Source organism: Schistocerca gregaria, chromosome 8, assembly GCF_023897955.1.
Source record: "Schistocerca gregaria isolate iqSchGreg1 chromosome 8, iqSchGreg1.2, whole genome shotgun sequence".
In the NCBI taxonomy this organism is placed as follows: Eukaryota; Metazoa; Arthropoda; class Insecta; order Orthoptera; family Acrididae; genus Schistocerca; species Schistocerca gregaria.
The window spans coordinates 282,274,678-282,291,047 of NC_064927.1; the positions used below are offsets into that span (position 1 = coordinate 282,274,678).

The 16,370-nt window shown below is 42.4% G+C and overlaps 2 protein-coding genes across 2 annotated transcripts in view; one reads left to right on the plus strand and one right to left on the minus strand.

Moving 5' to 3' along the window:
• The window catches only part of LOC126284775 (uncharacterized), a 652,584-nt gene that overhangs the window by 590,845 nt on the left and 45,369 nt on the right, over window positions 1–16,370 (minus strand). The gene's annotated exons all lie outside the window — the stretch shown is intronic.
• The window catches only part of LOC126284774 (uncharacterized), a 227,625-nt gene that overhangs the window by 207,416 nt on the left and 3,839 nt on the right, over window positions 1–16,370 (plus strand). The window contains exons 7-8 of the mRNA XM_049983935.1: window positions 1,489–1,699; window positions 13,508–13,772. Coding sequence (XP_049839892.1) covers window positions 1,489–1,699; window positions 13,508–13,772 — 476 coding nt within the window. The remainder of the gene's footprint in view (window positions 1–1,488; window positions 1,700–13,507; window positions 13,773–16,370) is intronic.

The following is a 16,370-nucleotide window of genomic DNA, read 5'->3' on the forward strand; positions in this document are numbered from 1 at the left end:
ACAGAATACCATGATACTAAATACTCCACAGTCAAACTTTAATTAGTATACAATGTCGCGTATACACCTCAAGAAAAGTGGGTTGTAAAATGCAGGGCCATTATGGTCACTTGACGCCAACAATGTCTCCGCTGTGCTGCCATATCCTGCTAAACTGGAAAAATCAGCCTGATAGTTTAAATTCCCTATCCTATGGCATAGGCTTCAGCTTTCATTTCCTAGGAGGCAGTCGTGATTAACCTTAGACTTTTGCCAAGTAATAGTTAGTTTACTATTAGAAAATAAGTGCGCGTCCGCGCTTGCGTGTGTCGGGGAGGGCGTAGAGAGGCGGCTTACAACACACACAAGTAAGAGACGTGTTCAAACTAACATACGAATTGTGAAGTTTCCAATTATTAGGGCTATTCGGAAAGTAAGGAACCATCGTTCGCGAAATTTAAACCACAATGAAAATGTTGGGACTTGCCAACTCGTCTCGTATAGGGTGCCTAAGAGATGCTGCGTTCTCGGAATGCTATACAACAATTCAAGCAAATAACATTAGTAGTTTTATTTCAATAAACCAGGTTGACAATACTTGTATTTACAAAGGTGTCGCAAGCGATGGGCAACACGCAACCAAGTCAGGGTTCAAGCATGTTTGTCGATCACTAATAACAGAATTTGTAGCACACACTGCTAGAACGCTCTAATGCTGTCCACTCGTGTCCGGCCGAGGGAGGATGTCAGGAGAAGCGCTTACATTCACTTCCTGCAGAGGTCGCTCCTGGCGCGGTGCGGTCCTTGTCAGCGGGCTACTGGCTAACGTTTCCTCACCTCCTACTCTGGTACTGCCTTCTTCCTCTTCGTTCCGGCGCTTGTAGTTAGCCAGAACAGAAAATCCCATGTAGCTTTGCACAGATGTGTTGGGATTGTCTCCTTTACGCCCAGAGAGCTTCACGTAGCTCTTCTCAGTTCTCAACGGACAGTGAGCGCGTGAAGATGACTAGAAAATTGTGCCTACCGCCAAGTATCAATGCCACGAACAGCGCTACAGAAAAATTCATGCCCCAAATATAATCATCATTCTCTTTTCTACTATGCTAAACGGCGTGTCGCTATCATAATATAGAATATTGACCTCCGAAAAATATTCTGCTTCTTCCTTTTCCTCTTGTGTCAATTTTCAGTGAATCTCAGTCTATAATTTGTATTTTGCCTTGAAATGATTCCATTAATGTGAACACGTTTGTGCTACTAAGGATCGAGCCCTTGTCCTTTGTGCAGCCATTACGACACACAGAACAAGGAGATAACACAAGTTTGTAAACGAAGACGAAATACAAAATACAACTGCCACCTATAACTCATTTTTTTCTGTGATGCCAAATCGTGAACTAATTGGGGAATTGAGACGTTGCATATGTAGACTAAGGAATACATGAAAACGATGTTATCTCAAATGATGAGTCAGGTAACCAATGTACAACTCATCGGTATGTCCTACAGGTTCGCTGCAGGAGTCTATGGACGTGCTGGCTGGCATCGTGCATCGGCGGATGTCTGAACTCGGCCGCAAGCTCGACTCGAGCTTCCAGATGCTGATGCTGGCGCAGAACTTGTTCCTTGAGAGCTGCCACAGGCTGCAGTTGGAAGAGCCGCAACTGGAGGCCAAGCTGACGGCTGTTCTGGGGAGAATTCTCGACACGCTTCACAACAAGTAAGCATGTGGCTCATTAAGGCGACGAGGGAGGCCGAAGATTACTGTAGTACCTAGGCGACTCTTGGTATGCAGGTAACGGCCATGAATGGGATGCTGCACTTTGCATGCGGTGCAATAGGAACGTTGTTGACAGAGTTTGTAAGGAGGCATAATGTCTGAAGGACAGCGGACAAACCATGAACCACGAAAGGGTACTGTAAATTACGTCGACGAAAAAAGTACTCTATGTGGCGGTTCACATTTAGATGATACGATATGCGATATGACTCGCCGCACGACAAGCAACAAGACAGCGAAAACTACGTTCTCGTTTTTCTCAATTAGAATAACGATCAGTTCTGAAGAGTACGTTATTGTGGCTTATTATTTAAAAGCTCAAAAAACTAAAAAGAAAATGAAGTACCGAGTGCACCCATACAATGCTATAAAAATATCAAACTTGTTCGGCTGTTTCTCGTCAGGCATCTCACCATGAAAAATTTCACGAATTCTACAGAAGGATTCCAGACAGTTTCCACATTTTGGAGCGACCAGTATCAGCTACTCTGATAAATCTGGGTATAAATATTTGTCTCGTCATTTCTCCTGCTGTGGAGCTACTCATTACAAAAAACGAAGCTGGTAAAAGTATGTGAATGGTGTAAAAAAATGCCACCACGAAAAGTTTATTTTTTTAGAAGGCCACCTATTTCGGTATTTTACTCAAAGTGATGCATATTTAAATAATGCTTATAAATTAATAAACCTCGGATAGTACTTATACAAATAACTGTTCAGTCCATGATTCAGCTTGAGAAGTATTCAGAAGAAACTTTGCTGGATATGAAGTGAGATCCGTCACCAAGAATGGTGTAGCATGGGTGGTGTACTCTAAAAAAAGTCTAAGAAGCCCATGAGAAGAAAAATCCAATGTCTCCTCCTAGTCTCCGTCCAGCTGCTAATTAAGAAGTAACATGACTTTATGCCTATAAACTTTCTTGATATTAGGGAGCGTAGACCAGAAAGCATCCAGTGAGCATTATCAGCTGATGGCTCCCAGTGTGTTTTTCTTTTCAGTAAGTTTTTTTTTCGTTTCTAGCTTCGGTATGTGTCGGCAATATAAGAAAAATAGAAACAAGAGTCAAGTTTCACAATCTGCATAGCATGCGTCAATAGGATCACGCGCAGCACATAGCTGTCAACCTCGGCACAGAAAAGGTCCAACATATCTCAAGCATTTTCTCGAGAACGGAAAGAGGTATTTGTCTCCTTCCACAATTTCGATATTTTGTGCAAACCAATATAAGACCTAAAACCCACCAAAAGTAAACTAACCAGTGACTACACTGTCTACTGCAAGCTTTTCAAAATATGCACAATGGTTTCCTTACTTGCGAAGTATCACAATGACGATGTGCAATAATGGTAAGTGCAAGCTGCGGAAAAACCAAATTTTTTTTTCTTTGTTAACGAATAGTTTCCTCAAAATTGAATGAGAGAGACTGCGTGGAGTAAAACACGCACGAATCTCGAAACAGTATTGCCTCAGTGTGAACAGCACCTACTGTTACGCGATTTGGTCACACCAATCTGATCTTACTGTCGACTACTGTTACGTCACTTTAGTTCCAGTATTACTTTCATTTTATTTGTGAAAAGAATAAAAACTCTAAAAGGAAGAAGTGAACCTGGAGGGAGTAATGGAAAAAGCAAAGCGGCTCGTCTGACCACTGAGACCACGTTTAATGAGTTTACCTTATAACTGCTTCGTCCTCAACACACGCATTAGTCTCTTTCCTAGCTTCAGAAGCATAAAGAGAAAAATTAGTAAAGAAAAAAAAAAACCTCCAACGTGTAGTGGTACATCATCATCTGTAGTGATATGTGCTCTATAAGCCGAGCAGCAGCTACGTGCGCCGTATCACAGCCGTCTTTCGATAACACTGAACTCCTACAGAGGGCCGCTACACACTATCTCCGAATTTTTTTTATCTAAATTAGATTCACTTTTTTGCAGATTTATGTGGGCAGACATATATATGTCCCAGCTTAGTACGGCGATGTTGATTTCAGTCACGTTTGTCAAATTTTCACCTTAGTATCTTTGACAGCGAGTTATCAACGCTATTAGCGAAATCAGTATGCATAGGTTATTAAAAATATCTCAAGTTATTGTGGAAAATCATTATATCTGGGTTTCGGGACTACTAAGGAACGGGTAATTTCCAATAATGATTACCTATGGAAGTCGCTGGGTCCAAACGATACATATCGAATGTGTGATCGTAAATCGATCATGCGACTCTGGTGGCGGGCGTTATGAGTATGTTTGCGGTTGTCGCTACAGCAACGGCAAAAGAAGAGTGTTACAAAAGTACTTGTAATCGCAAAGGAGACGACTTACCTTACTCTTCGTCGGTGTTCGCATCATCTGAAAGTCCATTTACAGTGGTCTGGATGGATAATTTGGAAAAGTCGAACCATGTATTCTTCATGATACTCGTTCGTTTTCCGCACTGTCCGCAATGAAATTGTAAACGGTATTTCAGCATCGAAACTGATCTTACGAAGTTTTAGACACTTCGCTCCACCACAGTCTACATAGTCCCTTCATTCCTCATCCGCTGGTACTCCTTATTTGCGACAAAAACCTCTAACAATTTTCTACGCTGGATAAACATGGAATTAGATTTTTCCAGTATCCGCCGAAGAAACATCAAGAACACCAGACATCCCACTCACTAACGACATAAATCTTCTGGGATTCCCTAGCAACTCACAAATAATTCGCTGAGGTATGTAATTTAGAGCAACTAAGGGAACGACGGAAAACAGAGAAAAATTAAGATCACAAATAATTGATCACAACGCCCGCCACCAGAGTCGCATGATAGATTTACGATCGCGTTCGATATGTATCGTTTAGACACCGCACCTTTGATAGGCAATCATTCTTGTAAATTACAGAAGAACGGAACAACCCGTCGTCTTTGACCAATGACATCAGAATTTGTCGGAGTTGATTTATTATACACATTTAACAGCAAAGGGGAGAGAGTGTGGCAGATATGATACACGAGTTGGGATGGAAGTCATTACAGCATAGACGTTTTTCGTCGCGGCGAGACCTTTTTACGAAATTTCAGTCACCAACTTTCTCTTCCGAATGCGAAAATATTTTGTTGAGCCCAACCTACATAGGTAGGAATGATCATCAAAATAAAATAAGAGAAATCAGAGCTCGAACAGAAAGGTTTAGGTGTTCGTTTTTCCCGCTCGCTGTTCGGGAGTGGAATAGTAGAGAGATAGTATGATTGTGGTTCGATGAACCCTCTGCCAAGCACTTAAATATGAATTGCAGAGTAGTCATGTAGATGTAGATGTAGATGCCCATAAACAAAGCAATGCAGGACCATACATAATACAGACCGCGCGCGCAACGATCTCTGCCATGACTCGGGGCAGCAAGCTAACTCGTAGGAAGCCGAATCTGTCACTAGGCGCTATGCGAAGTGTCGTGACAACTTTTCTCATTTGTATCTGATATCAGGCACAGATATCAACAATAAAATGGCTTGACGTATGGCTACTAAACGTTATGTACCAGTACAATTAAACAAATTTTTTCGAAATGCCTAATATTAATGCGATCGTTATCGTTATTTCAGGTGGCCATTTGAAAATTATTGACAGTTCTTTTCATAATAAACGATAAAATTACAGTTATTTAGTGAATGCCTGTTTTTGTTGCACTGCCAGCCTTAATTCACCATTTCCACAGGAGCAGAAAACGAACTATCGGTTTGGCAGGTAATATTCGTTTTCTGACGTTTCCTCAACAGTATGTGTAAACTGTTTTATTATGCTTTTATAAAAAACTAAATCAGTTTATAGCAATAATCTCCATTTTCCCCATAATAATGGTCTAAGGGTGCAAATGGCTCTAAGCATTATGCGAATTGACATCTGAGGTCATCAGTCCCCTAAACTTAGAACTACTTAAACCTAACTAACCTAAGGACATCACACACATCCATGCCCGAGGCAGGATTCGAACCTGCGACCGTAGCAGCGGCGCGGTTCCCGACTGAAGCGCCTAGAACCGCTTCACTACAGCGGCCGGTCAATAATGGTTTATATTTTATGACTTGCTTAACCCAGCACGGGTAGAAAAACAATAGACGTAATATATTAGAAAATATTGTAGAGAATTCCTGTAGTGAGTTGAATATTAATGTTCTGCCATTTTAAAACTTGAGCTTTTCACTGAATTTTATATCTAAGGACCAACAAACATACATTCTAACTTTCAGCTAATGGAAATATCTCTGCAAATATTTTGAAGTAGTTCAGTTTCACATCTGAGATACTCGTCAATTTACCTAATCTGCGGGATACAACGTAAGACTTATCGGAGTATGTGTAAAGATCATTTTCTGCTTTTAGTCAAAATACAACATTTGATTCGTACCAAAAACATCATAAAATGTACACTACGTTCATAATGGCATACTCAGCTTCGCGCCCCGCGTCACGTGACTTAGATGTCTGTTTCAGTAAAATGAAATCATCTGCAGTCTATGTTATGTACGTATATGGAGAAAACAGATGGTAGACACACATCACGTCCATTTATATTTCGAACATAATGTTAAGTACATCGCTTGCTTGAGTCCTAGTACTTCGGTAAAAAATGAAAAACGGAAAAGTGATAGACGTAACGTTAGCATGGAATACCTCAGTTGACATATACAGGATGAGTCATAAGGAAAGTTACAGGGTTTGAGGAGTGATAGTGTACGTGATTCTGAACAAAAAACTTCATATGGACATATGCCCTATTGCGAATGGTTTCCGAGATAGAACGTATGTAATAATACTTTGTTATTTATTTTCCGTGTTATTCAAACATCATTATTGTCCACAACGTAAGATGTTAGTTTAGAGGAAGCTGAGACGAACAGTTTGATACAGGACACTTGTGTTCCATCAGGTCGGGAAACTACTACAAATTGGGCTACAAGGAGTACCTAAGCTACAGTGCATGCACATCACGCCAGGTTTTTAGTATCCTCACGCTGTTTTTGGACAAACTAGGTTTTTAGTATCCTCACGCTGTTTTTGGACAAACTGTAAGTCCTAGAGAAACGGGGATTGGTCCTGTTTTTGCAGGAAACTGAACGTAATTTTGTACTGCGAAATGTTTTCGCTGGAGGGTGCGGGTTTCAAGTGATTCAAGAAATGACAAAAGTGATATTACATGCGATCTATCTCGGAAACCATTTGGAACATTGCATTTGCCCATATTGAGTTTTTTTTATTCAGAATCACTAATGCTATTATCCATCAATGCATGTACCTTTCTTCCTAACTCACCCTGTATATGAGTTGTATCCCAAAGTATATAGGTCAACTGAAGAATGGAACACTAGTGCTAACAAAAACGCAGAAATTAACGTACGCAACATCGGCACCCTGTACCTCAGCTGAACTATGTGAAGGCTAAAGAAAAAGCGATATGCATAAAATTTGTATCCCATACTTCAGTTAACCTATATAGGTAAACTGAAGAATAGGATACTAGTGCTAGCAAAGGCGAAAAATAGCGACATACATAACATTTGTATCCTGTTCTTCAGTTGACCTATACAGGTAAATGATACCAATGTTACGTATGTCGCTTTTTTCGTCTAGGTATCACCAGTATCTCGCACTTTAGTTAACGTACATACGTCAACTGAAGTACGGGGTACAAATTTTAAATATGCCGGTCTTTTCGCCTTCATTGGTGCTAGCATAGACTCGAAAAAATCGTAGCGATACTAGTACTAGGACAGGGAAACATAACAATAACTGTAAAATTTTTTGTTCCGTACTGCAGCTGACGAATCCACACTTAACGCAGAACAATAAGACAAAGAAATACATCAACATAAACAAATTCAGTACAACATAAAAAAAAACTAAACTTACCACATGCAAACTCCTCCGCAAAAAAACCAAAGCTCACCTTGAAAGACGTCAAGAAAACACACACACACACACACACACACACACACACACACACAAAAACACCACAAAAAACACACATACATAAAAATATATGAACCCAGAAGTTCACACCAACGGAATGAATTAAAATAATAATAAAATAGCCACAGAAGAAAATTATCTAACATAAGAAAATGAATGCTTGATCCACCACAAAAAATCCAGATCAGTATTTTAAACATCCCGACCAATCCCACCCTTTTCCTTAATTGTCATTTACCCCCGCCCTCCCCCAGCCCAACCTGAAATTAACTAACAAATTTTGGAGGATACATTTGCCCAACACGTTTGTGGAAAAACTCAAACGGACAATATGTATCCGGTACACTACGCCTCCGTGAATATTCACCTAAATGGCTCTGTAGTGTCGGAATGCATCGTTTTCCCCTTCCTACAACAGATTCTACGCTATTGGTACATGCCCCAGTTCATGATCTGAATTCAGTATTAAGATTGACAAGATGCTGAAAACCCCTATTCCCCAAATTCCTATATGAAGAAAAACCATCGGAAATAACTACAGAACCCTTTGGCATATGATCTTCAAGTAATTTCACCAATACTTTCTTCGTTCGATTAGGAACTACTTTAAAAACTACATCACATTCTGGACCTGAAATTACAGCCCTCCAAAATCCACAATCCCACCGCAGGTTCCCCTTGTTGTACTTGGTTTTGCCAAACAGACTCATCGATTTCGACTATAAACTCCCCGCCTCCCCCCACAAATGCCCCCTGTACTATATATTCCCAAAAGCTTCCCTACAAAACGAATACCAGTCTAAAACGGCACGTTCACTCACACAACATTCATGCGCACACAACCAAACGATACCTCAAACAAAAACAATTATGTAATTTTTACTATACCCCTCAAGATCAGCTTCGAATTCTCAAACGATGCTCCTCGTTTAATTGAGAGCCTTAGTCGATCTTTGCTACACCTCCATATGAGTATATCCAGACATTTATCAGACGCGTATGTTCGCCGCACTCACGACATCGAACGTAATCAAATGGTTCAAATGGCTCTGAGCACTATGGGATTTAACATCTGTGGTCATCAGTCCCCTAGAACTTAGAACTACTTAAACCTAACTAACCTAAGGACATCACACACATCCATGCCCGAGGCAGGTTTCGAACCTGCGACCGTAGCAGTCACGCGGTTCCGGACTGAGCGCCTTAACCGCGAGACCACCGCGGTCGGCCGAACGTAATCAGCAAGAACACCACACATTAGCAAAAATCGAATGGTTGCCATCATGTCTACGCCCAAAGCCTGCTTTAAGTCTTCAATATCCATGGGAATAGGTAAACCCATACCTACAAACGAAAATCAAAAAGTAAAAATTCTTCTAAGTGAAAAACTATTCTTCCGAATTATCTCAAACTCACTAAGAGCATTCACACAAGGTTCGCGCCGGTGGCGATACCTACAACGTGCTGACATGAGGAAAGTTCCCAACCGATTTCTCATACACAAACAGCAGTTGACCGCCGTTGCCCGGTGAAACGTCTTTGTGATGCCTCGTGTGAGGAGGAGAAATGCGTACCATCACGTTTCCGACTTTGATAAAGGTCGTATTGTAGCCTATCGCGATTGCGGTTTATCGTATCGCGACATTACTGCTCGCGTTGGTCGAGATCCAATGACTGTTAGCAGAATATGGAATAGGTGGGTTCAGGAGGGAAAAACGGAACGCCGTGCTGGATCCCAACGGCCTCGTATCACTAGCAGTCGAGATGACAGGCATCTTATCCGCATAGCTGTAACGGATCATGCAGCCACGTCTCGATCCCTGAGTCAACAGGTGGGAACGTTTTCAAGATAACAACCATCTGCACGAACAGTTCGACGGTGTTTGCAGCAGCATGGACTATCAGCTCGGAGACCATGGCTGCGGTTACCCATGGCGCTGCATCACAGACAGGAGCGCCTGCTATGGTGTGCTCAACGACCAACCTGGGTGCACGAATGGCAAAATGTCATTTCTTTGAATGAATTCAGGTTCTGTTTACAGCATCATGATGGTCGCATCCGTGTTTGGTGACATCGCGGTGAACGCACATTGGAAGCGTGTATTCGTCATCGCCATACTGGTGTATCACCCGGCGTGATGGTATCGGGTGCCATTGGTTACACGTCTCGGTTACCTCTTGTTCGCATTGACGGCACTTTGGACAGTGGACGTTACATTTCAGATGTGTTACGACCCGTGGCTCTACCCTTCATTCAATCCCTGCAAAACACTGTGTTTCAGCAGGATAATGCATGACCGCATGTTGCATGTCCTGTACGGGCCTTTCTGGATACAAAAAATGTTCGACTGCTGCCCTGGCCAGCACATTCTCAAGATCTCTTACAAATTGAAAACGTCTGGTCAATGGTGGCCGAGCAACTGGCTCGTCACAATTCGCCAGTCATCACTCTTGATGAACTGTGGTATCGTGTTGAAGCTGGACCTATACACGTTCCAAGCTCTGTTTGATTCAATACCCAGGCGAATCAAGGCCGTTATTACGGCCAGAGTTTGCTGTTCTGGGTACTGATTTCTCAGGATCTGTGCACCCAAATTGCGTGAAAATGTAATCACATGTCAGTTCTAGTATAATATATTTGTCCAATGAATACCCGGTTATCATCTGCATTTCTTCTTGGTGTATCAATTTTGAAAGCCAGTAGTCTAGATTCAAATATTTCAGACGACATCAAAATTTTATCTTTAAAAGCAAGTAAACGTCTTTGCAGAGACTGTAGACATTTCTTGGTAATTTTATTTCTTTCTCATACAACATGAACCATGTAACGTAAGTAATGATTATTCGTGGCATACATCACTAAACAACGGTATGGAGCAACAGCTCATCAGACACTGTCTCTATACATTTCAGAATTACGCGACATCTCTCTTCGTTTCTTTCAAAATCGTCGCTGTTGTGAGTCGACGCGCGCTTATTCCTTGTGGCCATCAACTGGATGGCAAAGGCAACCAGCTACTCTCACGTTTGACTGGGTGAATGGGTGGGTGGGTGGGTGGGTGGATGAAAGACTGCCTTCGTCTGCAATTGATACTTCGCTCATGGAACAGTCGCCAGATAAACGAACAAATTACGATGCACAAATAAGAAAATGTTTAACAGCTACACTTATCTGTTACAGTCTGAGTATGCTTTGCGCTGACCACAAAAGCTACTGAAGAATGTTCTTGTTCTATTACAGCCGTCAATACAAGTTTTCATCTCTCCTTTGTAGACCTTGCACAGTAATTGGTGACTCAAAATCTATGCCCAAACTCTGCAAAGCCACTCTGAAGTGCATGACAGAGGGTACTTCCCATTGTACCACGTATTATTTATTTATTTATTTATTTATGCATTTATTTCACCTGACAAGTTTAGGGCCTTCAGCCCCCCCCCCCCCTTACACCTAACCAGGCATACTCATATTGAACGAATTTCAGTTTGTACAGAACATTATGGACATACCACGTTATACAGTATTAATGTTAAAGAAAAAATATAGACTGTAACAGTAATACAAGGATAATTATAACAACCAAAAAATAATTATAACAATCAAGAATAATAAAAATAATAGTAATAGTAATAGTAATGACTATGTATATGAAAGTAAACATATTTTTCCTTTTATGAATGTCAGTCCTATTGCTAGTTGGGAATTTTCTCGATATGTTCTTGCAACTTGTGAGTTATTCACATCGAGCAGAGACAGAATGTGGTGAAAGAGATAGCTAGGTTAGAGGAAGAGAAATAGAATGGTAGAATTCGAAGCTATGATGGAGAGGAGAAAGAGTTGAGAGGGGCACAACAATGGTGGCTATACCGTCCCTCAGATGTTAAGTTTTGAGTTCCCTCTTGAATGTTGAGTGGTTCTGGATAAGACGAAGATCACAGAGAAGCGCGTTCCATAGTCTTATGGCTGAGATGGAGAATGACGTGGAGACAGATTTTGTGTTATGTAAAGGTACAGCCAAGATGCTAGACGTATCCGATCTGGTATTACGGTTGTGGAATGATGATAGGTGTTTAAAGTATTTGGGCCACCAGTGACTAAGAAATCGAAGAAGTAAGCACATCGTGGGGAGATCGCGTACTTTATGTGGGCGTATCAAACCTAGCAGGGAGTATGAAGGACTGATGTGATCATACAACCGTATATTGCACACGTATCTAACGCAAGCATTCATCACTAGTTCGAGGCATCTCGAATTTTCACTATTTGTGCCGTGTTAAACTACATCGCAGTAGTAAAGATTAGGCAAGACTAGTGTTTGAACTAATTTTTGTTTAACATGGTTTGGAAATATTTTTCTAAATGTTTGGATTGCATGTAGGGAGGAGAGCGATTTCAAGCAAGCTGTGGCTGTTTGTTTTTCCCAGTTTAGGTGCTCATCCAAGATTATTCCAAGGTCTTTTACTGTTTTTTGGTATGGTAGTTGGGTACCATTGAGGAGTATTTGACGGACTGTTTCGCGAAAGCACCGGCTGACTAACTTTGGATGATATATAAGAATGACCTGGGATTTCTTTGGGTTTAGTTTCAGACCTACGTTCTGTGTCCATCGAGAAACAGAGCAAAGATCTGCGTTCATACTCGCTACTGCGTCAGCAATGTTCTTAGGGCTTGCATGTATGTACAGTTGGATGTAGTCGGCATATACAGGGTTTTACAAAAAGCCAAACTTTCAGGAAACATTCCTCACACACAAAGAAAGAAAATATGTTATGTGGACATGTGTCCGGAAACGCTTACTTTCCATGTTAGAGCTCATTTTATTACTTCTCTTCAAATCACATTAATCATGGAATGGAAACACACAGAAACAGAACGTACCAGCGTGACTTCAAACACTTTGTTTCAGGAAATGTTCAAAATGTCCTCCGTTAGCGAGGATACATGCGTCCACCCTCCGCCGCATGGAATCCCTCATGCGCTGATGCAGCCCTGGAGAATGGCGTATTGTATCACAGCAGCCCACAATACGAGCACAAAGAGTCTCTACATTTGTTACCGGGGTTGCGTAGACAAGAGCTTTCAAATGCCCCCATAAATGAAAGTCAAGAGGTTTGAGGCCAGGAGAGCGTGGAGGCCACGGAATTGGTACGCCTCTACCAATCCATCGGTCACCGAATCTGATGTTGAGAAGCGTACGAACACTTCGACTGAAATGTGCAGGAGCTCCATCGTGCATGATCCACATGTTGTGTCGTACTTGTAAAGGCACATGTTCTAGCAGCACAGGTAGAGTATCCCGTATGAAATCATGATAACGTGCTCAATTGAGCGAACATGGGGCCCAATCAAGACATCGCCAACAATGTCTGCCCAAACGTTCACAGAAAATCTGTGTTGATGACGTGATTGCACAATTGCGTGCGGATTTTCGTCAGCCCACACACGTTGATTGTGAAAATTTACAATTTGATCACATACTGACTAAACTAAAATGAGCTCTAACATGGAAATTAAGCGTTTCCGGACACATGTCCACATAACATCTTTTCTTTATTGTGTGTGAGGAATGTTCCCTGAAAGTTTGGCCGTACCTTTTTGTAACACCTTGTAGATGGTAGTTGCAGGAGTGAATCACTGAAGAAATATCATTAATGTACAGTGACAAGAGCTTCTTCCCGTGTCATTCGCGTATGCAGCACAGCAAGAATGACTGCCTGAACACCTCTGTGGGCACTGCGGTTAGTCTAGTCTTCACGACACCTAGTGAGGTTGGTTTGTGTATCTTGTGATTGCAGGAGCGCCTCGACGATGCAGGAGGTGCAGCAGGTGCACGAGATGCTGAAGTCGCACCACAGCCACCTGGTGCGCACCGTGGCGCACAACACGAACACGGTGATGAAGGCGGCCGAGGAGGCTCGCAACCAGGGCCGCCAGATCGAGCGCGCCATCCAGGAGGTGACGGAGGCGCTCTCCGCCGCCGGCAAGGACCACGCCGCCACGCTGCGCCACGGCCACGACGCCGTCGACACCCGGCTCGCCAACATCCTCGGCGCGCTCCAGGTAGTTTCACGTAGCTCATAGTTTCTCGTTGCGGATGGATGTAAGAAGTCTCACACACCGTCGAGATAAACGCGGATCAGTTCCTCGTCGCCCTACACTCTACGAGCTGCTGAGAGCTGTGCTGAACGGCGTTGTGTATGAGGCACGCGCGGTTCCAGGGGCCGGGACTAGGGTGCGAAACGTAGCACTAACAGCAGACGAGTTTTGTTATTTGGTCAGCAAAACAACGAAGTAGTGAGGATATACTCTGAGGAGCCAAAGAAACTGGTACACCTGCCTAACGTCGTGTACGGCTCCCGCAGGCACTCAGAAGTGCCGCAACACGACATGGACTCGACTAATGTCTGAAGTAGTGCTGGAGGGAACTGACACCATGAATCCTGCAGCGCTATCCATAAATCCGTAAGAGTACGAGGGGGTCGAGAACAGCACGTTGCAATGCATCCCAGATGTACTCAATTATACTTATGTCTGGGGAGTCTGGTGGGGAGCGGAAGTGTCTACAGTCAGAAGAGTTTTCCTGGAGCCACTCTGCAGCAATTCTAGAAGTGTGGAATGTCGCATTGTCTTGCTGGAATTTCCAAAGTCCGTCGGAATGCACAATGGACATGAATGGGTGCAGGTAATCAGACAGGATGCTTACTTACGTGTCACCTGTCAGAGTCGTATGTAGACGTATCAAGAGTCCCATGTCACGCCAACTGCACACGCCCCACACCATTACAGAGCCTCCAGCTTCAACAGTCCCCTGCTGACATACAGCGTCGATTGATTCGTGAGTCTGTCTCCGTACCCTTACACGTCCATCCACACGATAAAATTTGAAACGAGACTCGTCCGGCGTAAAGGTCTGTGCCGTGCAGTTACCAAAGGTACACGCGTGGGCCTTCGACCCCGAAGCCGATACCGATGATGTTTCGCTGAATGGTTTGTAAACTGACACTTGTTGATGCCCCAGCACTGAAATCTGCAGCAATTTGCGGAAGGATTGCATTTCTGTCACGCTGAACTGTTCTCTGTCGTTGGTCAAGTTCCTGCAGCCTCTTTTCTGACTGCAGAGATGTCGGAGATTTGATGTTTTACCGGATTCCTGATATTCACGGTACACTCGTAAAATGGTCGTATCGGAAAATCCTCACTTCATCGCAACCTCGGAGATGCTGTGTCCCATCGCTCGTGCGCCAACTATAACACCATGTTCAAAGTCACTTAAATCTTTAAAACCTTTTCTACTGTAGCAGCAGTAACCGATCTAACAACGGCGCCAGACACCTGTTGTCTTTTCTTCAGTCTGGAGTCTAACCTGGTATGGAAGTGAAAAGTGGAAAATGAACAGTTCAGAAAAGAATAAATCTAAATCTGAATATTCAGAGACGGATTCGAGCTGTCATCCTCCCGAATGAGAGTCCAGTGTGTTAACCATTACGACTACCTCACTCAGTACTATGAGACGAATACTGTAAGCACGTTCAAATGGATATAGGTTGTGGTAGTTACGCAGATATTATGAGATTAGCACAGAACAGAGTAGCATGGAGAGCTGCAGTAAACCAGTCTTCAGACAGAAGACTGTAACAACAACAGAAAACATTGCTAAAATAATGCACCTAGTTCACTGGTTCCTGCGTACTTCACAGCCTATGTGGTACCTATTAAATTATTGATCGATTTCTGGAACCTGTCATCTGGTTGAAGCTGCAGTGTTGTGACTTGTTACTAGTAATTAATAGTTTAGGCACTCCCTACTAGTTATGATCCCTTTGAGATAGTGGTTAGAATACAGAAAGAAGCAAGGACAATTTTATCAGTGACACCAAATGCTCCTTTTGCAAACTTGTAAGGAATTTGTAGTAGTTGGTTGCAATGCTTAAAATGAGTATGTCAATAATGCACTTTCACACAAATGTGATACCGACTTTACTGATATTTGGAAGGAAATATACAGCACACTTGTAGCACCAAAACTATATGACAAAGACAGAGCTTCCTCCTATCTCAGTAAACGACATGTTGTACACTACTTCCATCAAAAAATCACAAAAAGTCAATAAATTTAGTACTATGGCATATACACTTATGGAAGTAGAAGTCCAAGATTTATCAAATTTGTAGAGTTGTCAATCACATAATTACTATTTTTATTCAATTCTGAACTATGAAGTATGTCCACCAATTACATTATTGTATTCATTGTGGCATGGAAGTAATCAGCCTCTGCATGTCCTGACATACCTCAAACGCTTGCTGTGTCATTTCATGAAGAGTGGTAGGCAGCATGAACATATATATACATATTACTATACCATCTCAGACATGCTCTATTGGTGACAAACCTGGGAACCAATCACACACCAGCCAAGGATCCATACTTCCCTTGAGGCATTTGTGCTGTGAATGGTGGTGTGGGTTCTTGCATTTTCTGCTGGACTATGCCATTTTGTACTCTATCCATGAAGGATATGGAAACATTGTGTGCCATTATTGTCCCACTCTGGTGAACATTCAGCTTCCCTTCAACAATAATCATCACATCAGGCATATTCTCATGTCCGTTAACTCCCCCACCATGATTCCAGGAGATGGAGAGACATGGGTCTC